This window comes from Harmonia axyridis, chromosome 1, assembly GCF_914767665.1.
Source record: "Harmonia axyridis chromosome 1, icHarAxyr1.1, whole genome shotgun sequence".
Lineage (NCBI taxonomy): Eukaryota > Metazoa > Arthropoda > Insecta > Coleoptera > Coccinellidae > Harmonia > Harmonia axyridis.
In genome coordinates, this window is record NC_059501.1 from 74,389,902 (window position 1) to 74,405,030 (window position 15,129).

General features: G+C 34.8%; 2 protein-coding genes across 2 annotated transcripts; one reads left to right on the forward strand and one right to left on the reverse strand.

The window, feature by feature from the left end:
- Window positions 1-203: 203 nt before the first annotated feature.
- Window positions 204-14,450, forward strand: LOC123671294 (coiled-coil domain-containing protein 113-like). Its single transcript, XM_045605045.1, has 9 exons — window positions 204-512; window positions 570-692; window positions 987-1,146; window positions 3,149-3,385; window positions 3,522-3,754; window positions 5,178-5,377; window positions 5,433-5,528; window positions 8,222-8,298; window positions 14,285-14,450. The coding sequence occupies exons 1-9, from the start codon at window positions 245-247 to the stop codon at window positions 14,397-14,399; spliced, it is 1,509 nt and encodes a 502-aa protein (XP_045461001.1). The 5' UTR covers window positions 204-244; the 3' UTR covers window positions 14,400-14,450.
- LOC123671298 (AN1-type zinc finger protein 1-like) lies at window positions 1,171-2,337 on the reverse strand. Its single transcript, XM_045605048.1, has 2 exons — window positions 1,678-2,337; window positions 1,171-1,610 (listed from the first exon to the last, which is right to left on the reverse strand). The coding sequence occupies exons 1-2, from the start codon at window positions 2,086-2,088 to the stop codon at window positions 1,203-1,205; spliced, it is 819 nt and encodes a 272-aa protein (XP_045461004.1). The 5' UTR covers window positions 2,089-2,337; the 3' UTR covers window positions 1,171-1,202.
- Window positions 14,451-15,129: the final 679 nt, after the last annotated feature.

The window sequence follows — 15,129 nt, forward strand, 5'->3', positions numbered from 1 at the left end:
GATACCATATCATCAATTTTATTGCGAAAAACGAAAATTCACCAATTTTTTTCATTCGCAATCGGATATCGGTATCGTGTTAATGTGAAGTGAGCAATTTGCTAGAGAATCACGAGCGCTCAAAAGCTCGGAAAATTTTCAGTTTTATTAAGAAATAATTTTTATTCCTAATTAATGGTAGTGTAGTGATCATAGTTCAAAATTTGATGACAGTTCATAATTTTTTTTTTAGAATCTGTGAAAAATGGCAGAACCCAATCCAGATGAATCGAGCTCGGTTGCATCTACCAAAGAATCGATAGATGTTACTGATGATTCTAAAAAAGAACCACCATCGGAAGTGGCTTCTGTAGCTAATTCAGCTGAGAAAGAATCCACTATTGGAAATGATCCTTCGATAACAACTGCTACATCAGATACTAGTTCTAGTAGCAGCACAGAATCTGAAGAAGAAGATCAAGAAATGTATCCGATGGTGGAGGAGCCGGTGATCAAGAAAAATCCGTTGGATGGTAAACATTTGAAAAAGTAGGTGTATAAAAGGAAAAAATGCTTTCTTCCTTTTTTAGATTTACCAAACGAAGAACTCGCTAGGGTTGTCCACGAATTGCAAGCAGAATACAAGCACATGACAACTGAAAATGATATGTTTGAGCGATATTTGAATTTTAATGATCCCCAGTTACTTGAAGGTAGATATTATTTTGATGAATAAAAAATAAGGCACATCTAGAACCTCTGCAAATCGGGATGAATAAAATTGGAGTGATTATTTTATATAATATGTAATTTATATTTCAACCTATCTGGATCTGATGTTACAGATATATTAGGTCATTTCTCATGATATTTGCCAAGAGCCAGTCAATCCAACATTGCGTATAATTTTTATTGAGTGATTCTCTAACGTCATCACTAAAATTGTTCTATTCACTGTTGTTTCGTCTAATCTTTTAGAAAACTGAATTTTATATTTTCCTTTTAAGGAATGGCTATGACGATAGAAAATGCAATAAAGATGCAAGGCACTGAGGTGGTTAGGAGAACTACATTGGCAGATACCTACTCAGTGAAATCCTATACATCAGCTACCAAAATAGAAAGTTCTGTCACTGGAACAAATTCTATCATAGATAAAGGACCAAGGTACAAATAGATTTCAAGTGAAAATTCAGAATAGAGAGCTATTTTATTGAGAAAATTCAATTTAAAACAACACAATTATCGCTCACATATTCAATTATAATACTCTCTCCATCTAGGATAACCTGACTGTCTATCAAATTTTTAATACTATCTGACATGACATGAGATAAAATATTTTTATCTGTTTTGAATAGTCTTAGTTTGAGCTCACCACTTTTATTATTATTGTTTTTCAAGTGACATATTTCTGCAATATAATCGATGGTCCTTCCTATGGTCCAAACATTAGAAACATAAACAGCTTTCTCTGATTTTGAAGGTAAGAGAATATTGAAATAAACTCTTTCTGTAGGTGGTATTGATTGGAGTCCAACGGCCTTGGATTTCAGACGCATCAATTGTACTTTCAGCGCTAATTTTCGTTTATTATCGTTTTTCATAGCATTCTCAATTTTTTTGTTTATCTGTAAGAAAAACTTCAGATTAGAGAACTGAACAGAATACAGTTATTTGATATGAATGTAGACATACTTCTCTATCAGAGTTAGCCTTTGCTGCATTGAATTGGTTAGTAGGAATAGCTAGTATTTCCCTTGCTGCTTTGTATTCATCCTCTGTCTTTTTAACACATTCACCAATATGCCGATGTTTGACACAGAAATGTTTACTGCAGTTTTGGCATACTAACGGTATGATACTTCTTTCATGACACCCCTCTTCTGAACATGTAAGGAAATTTTCAATTTTTTTCAATTCAGAAACAACATTATCCCCAATTTGGCAATCTACACTATGAGCAGTAAAGTGTTCTAGGCAGAATGTTTTGCAACAAGTACAAACATAAGGAAGAAAATCGAGTGCATTGCAGTTTTCTTGACAACAATGAGCACCAACAGAAGGTAATTCCATATTAGAAGAGTTAGACACGTTCAGTGAGCGCATTTAAATTGACATCAGACCACCTTTGTTCCTGCTCTTTCAAACTAGTGTGAGAATCAGCTGTGTCAGCTTCAGGGTCAGCTAATTCGTGAGCAGGAACCTCTATATCTTCTGTGGGTAATTTATCGTTTCTCCACTCGTCGTCTATCAGATCTACCAAGTAACCATCGATAAACAGAGTTCTATCCATTTGAAATTTCAATTATTTTGATAAACAGCTGAAATCAAATCAACTGAAGAGTGAGGTTATATCACAGAATAGAGAGGTATTACAGAAGCGACACTCTCCCTTTTTCATGGTACCCAACCGCCATATTGTCAGTAGTTATGTTTACATCTTTCCACGTGTTTCAGGTACAGGAAAGGTTGCATTCATACTAATTATAACATACAATTCCTTTACGGAAAGACAATCAATTGAGGAAAGATATTTTTTCCATGAGATGATTGAATACTTTTTCATTTGAAATGATAAAATTGAATCAGTGGTTACTTAATTAGTACGATATATATATAAAATTATTATTTATTATTATTAATGTATTCTATAAAAGCGATTTTATTGTATTTCAGGAAATTCAAGTAAGATAATAAAAGTCGGAAACTCACCATTAATTCAAATTCTGAAATGAAATACAAATTTAGGCTGAAAAATATTTTGAAATAGAATTACTACTTCTATTCAATACGCAGTCATGTCCCAAATATCATACAGTAATCATACAAATGTAATTTCAAATGGACCGCCATGTCATAGAATTGAGAAGTTTCAATATAAATATTTACTATTCTGTGGTCATGTAGAACTACCAGCCTTCTGAGAGTTCTTCAAGGTCACCAAAATTGGTTACATCGAGAACAAAGGAAATGTCAAAGAGTGTCGCTTCTGTAATACCTCTCTATTCTGTGGTTATATGTCAGGCGTCCTTGCTCCTCTGTGCACATTAACACAGCATTTTTTTTCTTCTTTCCACTAACTCTATAAAGTTTGGTCTAGGCAATCACATAAATGTGCAAGATTTAATATTTTAAAGCCTCATCCATTCAAGGATTTTTTTTTCAGAATAAATTTAACACAGAAGAGCGATATGGTCATGAAAGAAATGGAAGAATTGCAAAAGGGTTTGAATAAGTTTTATAAGGATTCGCATAAAAAAAAATGCATATTGAAGGCGGAGCTGGAAGAAGTCGGAATAGAATTATCGGAAACAGCAGATGACTTAAATCAGTTTGAACAGACTGTTGTTATCGAAGGAGTTGATCCATTAACGCAAAGGATACCCGCGGAAAAGTTCATAAGGTGACAACCATAGACTCCAAAATAATAAATTAATAATTATATTCAACAGATGGATTGATCTCTATGTGATTTTTCACCAGTGTTTCTTCTTGGGTATCATGATTTGCGTTTATAAACCTAATTTTCACTTTTCTAGATACGTGCAAGAATGGCTGAAATCATCTCTGGCAGTTATCCAGAAATACAGACTGAGGCAAAGCACGCTTACAGCGCATTTGAAAAAATTGAAGCAAACTCTCAAGGAGAAGAGGGAATTGGGAGAAAGCTTGCATGCAGTCGATTTCGAAAAACTCCAGATAGAAAATAACCATTTTTTGAAAGAGATCGACTTGAGAACTCTTCAACTGATCGATTTGAAACGAATGAACGGTAAAATCTGTATGCAACACTTACCTGTTTTTGAGCGCTCTTTCCCCGAACAGGGCCCAATAGCATTATTTTATGATGTCTGTATTTTTCGAGCCGGAAATGGTCTCAACCGATAAGGTTTAACCATTTTCTGTTAGTTATTTCAATACAAACCATACGATGTTATATATTTTTGAAATCAGGAAAAATTAATCTTTCAAAAAATGGCACAGAAATCTAGTGTTCCCATATGAAAAAACATAACTTTGGGTTATAGCTTCGTAATTAAAAACCCTTTTGAAAAGACGAGCACGCCACTGGATTCTACGTCAAAAAGTGCCTGTATAATGTTTCAATTCCAGAGCTCTATCATCAGTATTAGCGGAGATATAAATGTTTTTCGATATCGTCATTTTTCCAATTTTCGCTTATAACTCGAAAACAGAAGAAGATGGCTAAAAATGAATACTACCCTTGTTAGTTTCTCAGGAAATAGACCGAGAATGGGGTATCAGATTTTGTCTATCTCCTCTGGTTTAAAAGTTGTAGTGCTAAAACATCGAAATTTGCCCACCCTGTACATAAAAATACTTAACAAAATTTCCATCATTCAAATGTTGAATAGCAATTTCAGTCTTTATGCAAAATTTTATGTTGATCGCGTTACCGGATCCAGAGAAAATTCGAGAAGAATATCGGTGAAAAACACAATATTCCAGTGGCAATAGATTCGATCAGTTGAAAATTTTGAGATTTTGCGTGCAAATAAAAAATAACAGTTTCAAACTTGGAAAACAATTTTTTTAACGTCATCAGAAAAATAGTAAATTCAAGTGGAATATCGAAAAAAACTAATGAATATTTCAGTGACAACTGCACATTCAACCCAGTTTAAATTTGGGTTGTAGATGTAAAATAGCAATTTCAAGCTTGATGCAAAATTTCATATTGATCCCACCACTGGAACCATAGAAAATTCATCCTACAACAACAACAACAAACGCAATTTATTGACAAAAGGCCAATAGGCCATCGACAGTATTAGTCCTGCAGCCAGGTCAATTCATTCCAAATATTTAAAAAAAATGTCTATAGTATTTTCGTAACAAGATCGGGCTAGGTTCAAATTTAATCCAGTGGCGTGGAGTTCCAAAATTTCATGAAGGTCATGTCGCCAACAGAACATCAGAAAATCCAAGCAGAATTTCTGAAAAAAAAACATCTTACTTGTGTAAACAGATTTGAGTAAGTTGAAGTCTTTTGGGGATTGCGGTGTTCCATCTCGGAACCATTGATAGAGTCGACAGTATGGCCACTCCGTGGTCCCTGCCATGTACACCCTCCAAGTATTGCGCAGTTTGCGGTGCCATCTCTCGGCATAGTAAAGAATCACCACATCACAAACATAAAAAGCTTCGAACTGTCCTGTCTCAATTTTTTCCAGGAGGGGCAAACTTGATTCTGACCAATCAAAAGAAATTTCTCATGAAGCAGATCAGTGAAATGCAGAAAATACAGAGGGATATAGATGAGACGAGGAATAAAATTGAGGATTTGGAAAGAGAAACGGAAAAGGCTGAAGAGCAACTCGATAGAGTGAAGGTGCACTACGAAAACATAAGGCAGATGATAGAAGAATATAAAGTAAAGAATATTTTGTTTTCATGTTGTACGTTCCTTTAAAATTTAAATTTTTGAGGTTCCTGAGGTTATGGAGTATGTGAGAATCAAGGGTAAAGTCTACGAATTGCAGAAAAATATCAAGATATGGTCTCGGAGGAGTCATCTGCAGGATGTAAGAATTAATTTTATAATATAGTCAGAGAAATTAGAGATGTTAGGTACATGCAGAAGGAATAATTTCCTCAACTCGAGCTGACAATATGGATTTCATAAAATTTTTTAGTGGTCTTTTTCTTGCAACAGATCGCTCTATCATTTCGTCAGGATGTATAGGTATTTTTCGAATTTTGGGTTGGAAATGGTCTTAAACACTAATGACAACTGTTGTAGAAAAGCAAGTCGTCGTATAGAGAGCAAAGGTTATATTAGATACCATTACATTATGTAGGATCCAGTTTATTGTTCCCTGTAAATAATTGAGATGGTCAACCGGATGCTTGGAGACCTATTAGTCTCTTCAAGTGCGAAGGGCATGACAAATTCAATGAATTTACAGGGAACGAATTGTTATTGTACATAATGTAAAAAGGATGTGTTATTCTTCGGGGTGTCGAAGACAGGCGCGGATCCAGGCCCCACTTTTGGGGGGGGAACTTTTAGATACTCAAAAGCCAAAAGATACTGGAATTTTGGAGAATGATAAATTGAGTAGCTCCCAATAAAAACACCATTGGCAAAAATATTTAAGAACTGCATTCATAGAAAAATAGTGATTATTTGAGCCTTAGTATGTCAAATTCTAGAAGGCCGGCAAAATTTAAGAGGTGCCCGGGCCATTTAGGGGGGAACGTTCCCCCAGTTCCCCCCTCCCCCTGGATCCGCGCCTGGTCGAAGAATGTGTCATGTCGGTTGTAAAACTTAAGAGATTTATGGGGTTGGGAAAGTTCCAGAACAAGACGGTTATGCCAGATGTGTTACATCTTTTTCTCAGGTTTTAGTCCTTCTAGAATATTCGATTTCCACGAATCCGCGAAGATCTTTGGAGGCGGTACGGCAAAAGCACTTATTGGACTAGGAGATGGTACCTTCCCCTAAGGGTGTGGTCAAAACCGAGAAAAGGGAGGTCTATATTCGAGAGAGGGTAGTTCCAATCGGCAGAGAACACAGTTGAAATTAAACCGAAGACGGGTACAGACGGTACAGTTTAACTTAAGTCTAAGACTGGAGACAGAACAAGTTCGGTCGGTCAACTTAAGACGTACGACGTAAAGACGGTTCGCGGACTAGATTAAGACGAGTCGCGAACAAATCAAAGACGAGACGACCGAAAACTTGAAGTACAACGAAGACGTTTCGAGTAATTGAACTAGAGTTAAAGACGAAATTCAGTACCGTAGTGAGAAACTTGTAATTAAGACGTAATTAAGATCTTCTCAATACTGAGTTTGTACTGTATAATTGTGACTTTGTAAATAGATGTAAATAATTCAAAAGAGTTTAATTATTACAAATCCAACAAAGTCACGGATAAAAAGACGAAAGGCCAGGTAATCGAATCATACCTCTAGACGATCGATTAACCAAGCCTACAATTATACAGGGTGATTTACCGCGATAGCCTATTAGACGTTTATGGAAAGTAATAATAATTTTGTGCTGAAAATTTGCATCTTATGGTTCTTTCTCCTCAAAATGTTTTCTAATCAACTTCCGGGTATACCGGAAACATACTACTACTTCCTTATTTCGAATGGCGCACCCAGTATATTATTGCATCATTAGCTAGCTTTTTTTATCACAATTTCAGCGATATCCCATACCCTGGGTAAAAAAAATGGTGGCGACGGAGAATCACATTTTTTCGAATACTTCTTCAGAAAAAATTTGTTTCGAAAAAACCTTTTTATTTTCGACTCTCTAAATATGTATTATTATTAGACTGTTATTTATAATTTATGAAATGTAAAATTTAGTTATGGAAACATCGAATTTTTCTTTCTGTGTTTTCCGGAAGTCACAGACTACTCCACACAGTTAGAAATTGCGGCTTTTCCTCATTGAAAGTTCTTTTTTGATAACTCTCAAAATACTCCATTGCTTAAGTAACCACTCTTTTTATAAGTAGAATAGACTGAAATAATAAAAAATATAGGTTCTAATTTGAAAATCTTTTGTTTTGATGAATTTGAGTTGTCCAAGTTCATGATCTTCTGAAAAACACCCTGTACATTTTTCGTCCAAACCGCGAACAGGTTCATAATACTACGTATTTGCAGAATCGAAAATGATAAAAGCTTTTTCGAAAAAAACTTTTTCTGCAGAATTATTCAAAAAAATGTGAGTCGTCATCGCCACCTTTTTTTTCATAAGAATTCCATTAACTCATGAACCGCTGAGTTTTTACCCAAGGTATGGCATATAGCTGAAATTGTCATCAAAAAAGCTATCTAATGACGCAATCATATACTGAGTGTGCCATTTGAAATAAAGAAGAATTAGTATGTTTCCGGAATAACCGTAAGTTGTAGAGATCTGAAAATATTTTAGGGAGAAAGATCAATGTCTCAAAACCCAACATGCAAATTTTCAGCACAAAATTGTGATCAGGTTTTCCATAAACGTCTAATATGCCATCGCTGTGAATCACCCTGTATTTGGTGTAAGAATAATTTTTTTAAGGGCAAATCATTCCTTCTGGTTGTAACACTTCTAATGTTACCGAACGTATTTATTGTATGTCCACTGATGGACTTTCTACTAACTGACCAATTTTTTCTACTAATAATTTATTTAAAAATTTTAATAACACTCTAAGTATAAGTCGATCAAAATGTATACAATTTATTGAAAAATATTTAATTTCAGGTAGCTCTCAACTCGTCCATCCGAGAAATGAGAAATATAACTGGCAGCAAAAAAGTATTGGATCACTGGTTTGAAATGTACGTACCTCATTTCGCAATTTTTGTAGTAACTATGATTAATTCTTGCGAAAAATTTAAGTAGTCATCTAATTGATATAAAACCATTATAATTATGAAAAATTTTGAGATTTTGTGTCCCAAAATTATACACTGAATCGGATCCAGTTGCCACTGGCACATCGAGTTTTTCTCCGATATTATTCAACTTTCTATTCGCCATTATCTAATTGAAAAATTTCATCTCCATCGAATCCGTGTAGTTTTGGAATAATCAGGAAAACCAAAATTCAAAGGTTAATATTTATAGAAGTCGAGTTTCCAGGTTTTTCCGATCGCTAACTCATCATCAGTGAGTCTTTCTATACCTAGTCATAGATTGAGCATATTTGAACATGACCCTGCCTATATGGGTATTGTATTATATAATAAGTTACCTAATTCAATTAAGCAACTGCAGAATAAAATTGTCTTTAAACATACTATAAGAAATTTATTAATAAAAAAGTGTTAAAAAATAATAAAAATAAAATAATTTATTCGACCTTAGGTTTTGAATAAACAATAATCACAGAGACATATTATGTCTGTTCGTGATGATTCAACTTAGTACTAATCCTACAACCTAAAACAAAAATCATTCTAAATTTCTTAAATAATCTTCATTGCCAGGTTAAACGTCTTGATCGGGAGTAAAGTGTCACTGTCGGGAGTAATGTCTGTCACATCCGGTGTTATGTCTCTTCCATTTCCATCATTTTTCACTACCTCGTCTATGAGCTATTTATTATTCTGAAATTGACTTCTCTGCCTGTCTCGAATATCCACTGCTTTGTCTGCTTCTTGAAAGTACTAAAATTCTTTATTTTTCTGATGTTCTCTGGTAATGTTGCATATATCCGTGGAGCCAAGTATGCACCACTTCGCTGGCCAACTCTTTTAGAGGCTATGGAACTCTCAAACTGTGACGTCTTTTCTCTTGTTGAATAGGGATGGTTCCTCAAATTAACAGGAAGCTTTCCGCTGAAAATGTTTGTAAGAATTTCCATTGTGAATAATTGATAAGGTTCCAGCATTCCTGATAATTGATAGATCTCATTGCTTGGGAAGATCAGTGGTTTACCATACATAATTTTCAAAATCCACTTCTGCAGAGTTTCGACTTTATTCATGTGGGTGTCATACGCGCCTCCCCATCCTATTATACCATATGTTAACTGAGACTGCACCAGCGAAAAGTATAGTTGTCGTAAGTGGGGAATGTCTAGATATTTTTTTAGATATCTGAATTTATACAATAGGCCTCTTAGTTTCTTAACAACGTTGTTGATATGTTTATCCCATCTCAGATTTTGATCAATGGTAATACCCAAGTATTTGATCTCCGTTGCTTCCGGTATACAAGTTTCCTCATCAACTCGCAGACATCCAAAATTGGGAGCGCCAGATCTGTAAGACACGAACGTAATGTACTTTGTTTTCTCTATGTTAAGTGTCAGTTTATTGTATTTGAACCAGTTTTTAATTTTTTTAAACTCCACCTCTACCATCCGCTTTAGCCCCTTCCAAGTGCCGTTCGTGTAGAGGATCGCAGTATCATCCGCAAAACTGATGATTTTTCCATTCTGTCGCATCAACAAAAGGCTGTTCATGTACACCAAGAAGAGGACAGGTCCGAGAACGGTGCCCTGGGGTACTCCAAATGTCACAGACCTAGATTTGCTTTGATACCCTTCTATTTCTACTATTTGCTTCCTGTTTTTTAAATAACTCTCAAACAGGTCGTATGATTTACCTCGAAACCCACACACGTACAATTTTCTGAGCAGCTTTTCATGAGAGACAGTATCAAATGCCTTTGCCAGGTCAATAAATATGCATAATGCGGCCCTCTTTTGATCCAACAACTTATAGATCCCATCTGTCAACTCGAATATGGCATCCCTTGTTGATTTGCCTTTTCTGAACCCATGTTGACTTTCTGCGATAATTTCATGTTTTTCTAGAAACTGCGTCATCCGTGTTTTAATGATTTTTTCAATAATTTTACCAAAGTTTGAAATGAGAGAGATGGGTCTATAGTTTTGAATATTGGTTCGACTTCCAGCTTTATGAAGGGGTTTTATTATAGCTGTTTTGAATATTTTTGGAAATGACCCTTGTTCGAAGCAGAGATTGATCAAATATGCGATGGGTTCTGATACTTGGTCCTTAATTTGTTTAAGAGTAGTAGATCTTATCCCATCAATACCCGGAGCTTTTCCCTCTTTAAGGTCGCTTATCACTTTTTTCACTTCGGTTGAGTCTGTGGGATAAAGAAAAATGGTTTCCTCCAGAAAATTCTCATGCTCCTCAAATTCCTTAGGTTCCCTTATTTTATCTGCATATTCTTTTCCAATTCCACTAAAATACTCATTGAATGCCTCAGCAACGTCCTCCCTTTCTGTTACTTGACGACCTCCCACCTCTATGTGCGATATATCCGTTTCAGACTTTGACTGGTTGCATATATCACTCACAAAGTTCCACAGTGCTTTCGTAGATGATTTAGTTTTGTGCATGTAATCTTGTAAATGTCTCTTTTTCGCTGTTCTTATAAGTCTGTGTAACTGGTTTCTATAAGCGATATACTCCAGTTTGAGTTCTTGATTATTTGGGTATTTTGTGGTCCTTAGATATAATTCATTCTTTCGGTTTATAGATTTGAGAAGTCCGGTCGTAATCCACCCCTTCTTACCAGTTTTCTTAGTATTTATTCTTACTGTTACAGTGTTTTTGTTAATATATTTATAAATTTTTGTGAACAGTTCCGTCGCAAACTTATCAACATCTAGAGTGTTCTCTGAACTGTACCAGTCAATTTTCTCCAAGTCCGTTTTTAATGCATCATAATCTATAGATTTTCTAGTTTTCACATTTTGTTGTTGATTTCGTAGTTCTGAACCTTTAAGACACAATATAATTGGGTAATGATCAGTGATTACAATGAATGACTTGACTTCATCAGCCTGAAGAGGGTTCTTTGACTTCACAAAGAAGTGGTCTAAGCATGTTCCACTTGATGGTCTAGTGGATTTATTAATGTACGAGACAAACCCAAAAGAGTCCACTATGTTTAAATATTCAGCTATGAAATCATTATTTGCCAAAATATTAATATTTAAATCGCCTGTTAGGATATGATAATCGGCTCTTTCAGTTCTTTCTAAGTATTTATAAAGGTTTATGTTGAAAACACTAGGACAGGAATGCGGAGAACGGTATATACATGTTAACTTTATGGAATTTTCTTCTGTCTTCATGTTTACTTCAACTGCCTTGATGTCGCCAAATGCTATAATTGAGTAGTCAAACTGCAAATCCTCTCGTACAAATACAATGACTCCGTCGTTTCTATTGTATATCCCTTCGTTGTAGATTGTTGAATAACCGACCATGCCAAATATCTGCGGATCGCTCATCTTAAATGTTTCAGTGAGAACTATGACATGAAATTCTTCTTCCATATTCTTCAAATGAATTTTTAGTTCGTCTATATTCTTTTCTATACTTCTTATGTTGATTTGTAAAAATTTGAGATGATGCGACAAATTATAACTTTTTAGGTCGATGAATTTACTTAAATATGAAGTTTCATGGGTATTTATCTCATAGTCCCTTATATAGGGATCCATTGTTCTCCAAAAAAAAAAAAAAAAACCCTACCCCCTTCCCTGCATCATTTTTTTCCCTTCTTTTTTAATATTAACAGAATTTATCTATGGAAAAACAAACAAAAAAGAATAGCTTCCGGATATTTAATTGTTCTTGTCTGTTGTAGACCTGTGTCGCAGTTTCATACCAATCAAATTATCCTTTGTTGGGGATTTCTTCCTATTAGTAAATATTTTTCTGTGTGTAGATAAATGTGGCGTAGAAAATTTTTTATCCCCGCCGTTTTTCAATTTGTTCGATAGTCCCGACTCTGATTTCAGTTCGTTAGTGTTCGATTCATCTTTCTCAAAGATAATATTGCTAGTTATTGTAGGTGTATTTGGAGCACTGTTCGATTTGGTTTCCTCCTCTGGACCCTCCAGTTCCTCCAGAGTGTACGTTCTTTGACCAACAAACAGTCGGTTTCCTCTTATGAATGATTTTTCCGTTGAATTTGCTCTGGCCTTCACTAAATATGCTTTCAATTTATTTATCTCCTGGCGTTGTTGTACCGTCAAATCGTTCGAAACTGATACATCTGTGCCCTTCAGACTTTTGACGTGTTCGAAGATGAGCTTTTTATTTTGATATGAGCAGAATTCTACCTTCACTGGACTGTTTTCACCTTTGCCCAAAGTATAAAAATCACTAATTTGTGACGCGTCAATACACACATTCAATAAGCGATTCAACTCTCGGCAAAGAAAGTCTGCCGTTAAGTCAGACTCCCTCCTTAATCCAAAGATTACTATGTTATTTTTTCTACACCAACGTTCCGTTCTTTCTAGCTTTTCCTTCAAACAATTGTTTTCTTCCTCTAATGCCACATTTTTATTTTTTAGATGTTGTATTTCTAACAATAACCTAGTTTCCGTTGCTGAAATGCAGTTCTTGACCTCTTTTCTCGTATCTCGTATTTCCTCCAGAAGTTGTTTCAGTGATACCTGTTCCTCGTTTGGCATTATCAACTTATTAACGTTTATTAGTTTCCCAATTTGAGATTTTTGGTCTTATTTTATGGATAATTTACAAAGGACACAAGCTTCACTCCACTGAGACCGACCAGGGAGACTTTACTTTATAACACATACAGGAAGGTCTAGGTTCAATAAGGTTATAAATTACAAAGGTAACATGCAGAGGAAAACGACCAATAATCTACAAATCGTGCAGTGTATGGAAAACTATACTCCCCAAGGATGATCCGATCTATGTGTAGAACAGATGTCACGCCGATGGATACACGAAATGCGGCAAGCAAATCCCAACCTTATAACAATCTCAAGATATAAACAATATTATTTCTACGTAAAAAATCTTACACGCAATACTGTTGTGTTGCCAACAATTTACTATTGTGTTCAAGAGTTTCTCAATGATAATGAGTTACATTAGAGCTAGGATGGCTGTTTTTGTTATGTAATTTTTTTTAGTTTATTTTTTTGAGCCTTTTTTTCCTTGTAATTGACTTGTCCTATATATTGTTATGTCACAATCCACAGGATCAATAAATATTATTATTATTATTATCATCAGTGAGTCGAATCTTATCATTTGGGACCATTCCCGGTTTAAAATACGGAAAATACAGGCATCGTCAAAAATGATATTGCGCTCGGTCTGTTCGGGGAAAGAGCGCTCAAAAACAAGTTCGGCAATTATCTTCGGAATTCCGTTCTTCTGGATAACTGGCAGAGATGATTTCAGCCATTCTTGGAAGTATCTAGAAAGGTACAAATTAGATATGTAAAGGCAAATCAAGATACCCAAAAAGAAACACTTTGTGTTTTAAATTTGTTCGATAACAACAACCTCTGTTCAAACTGATTCAAGTTTTCTGCTAGTTCCAATATTTCTATTCCAACTTCTTCCAGCTTATTTTGTTTTAAATATATATACTTATAGCGGAAAAATTTTATTAGTCACCACTCCATCTAATTTATATAATACCATTGTTATTATGAAGATATGTTAGCGATCTTTTTTTTTTCTGGAATGGTTGATGGAATCGATAGATACTGCCATAACAAGTCTTACTTCATAGGTATCATCGTTTTATTTCCTATTACAAGAGAACTTAATTACCTTTGATTTGTATTTATTTTACCGGGAATAAAAATCAATTATATAGTGTATTTTGTGAATTGGTTTTCAGTGTACGGCTTTTAATTTTTGAAAGTTATGTCTTTGGGTGGAAAACCTAATTGAGAATGATAAAAAAATGTCTAAAATAAGAACTGCTGGTATTCACCTCGTTTCGCTGTTAAACATACGCCATACAGGATTTAATACAGATTATTATTATAATTTTCAGTTCACACCCTCAAACAACAACTTCAGATTTAGAATTGAAAATAAAACAAAGGAACTCTGAAGACGAAGAGGAAGAGGATTCGGCGAGTGAAGAATTCAAATTCGATATGTTTTGATTTGAAAATCAGGTTGAATTGTGAGAATTGTAATAAATTTGATTATGGTAATGGTAAATTTTTCTCATAAGGATATTTAAAGGCAAATAAATCATAAGTTGAACTAAATTTGAGATTAAATGTGCTAATTAAAAGACATAATATATAATTGTGTAGTGACTGTCTTCTAGCCCGATAGATGGCGTTGTGAGCTGCGCATCTATCGGAAGATAGGAACCGATTGGGATATAAACCTGACCGTTCTACGGCAAAGTCATCATCATAGATAAGAATCCTACGTATGTATTTATCTTTGGTCACCAAGCTCCGCTATGCAGATGGAAGGTGTATATACCAGTTGAGTCATCAGTGGTGATGATATACACTATAATCCCATATACGTATGTAAAATAATGACTCGAATTTTTAAAGGATCGTTTCATTAGAATTCCTCTTCATAGTAATCATTATAAATCACATCCCCATATACCGATATATATCTATATACAGTTCTGTGGTCCCCAAGGGCGCAGGAATGATCGAGCAATCCAACACCTGAGTAGTAGAACCATTTCTCGAATTCATTGTAATCTATAACTATTTTATATTACCTACACTAATTTCTTGAAATTTTTTTTTCAGTGTACAGACACATATGCTCTTTTATACACATGTATAGGTACCTCTATGTATACCAAACAGCCGATACAAGTACCATATGAATATAAAATGTTATCGTTTTCAAACCAGA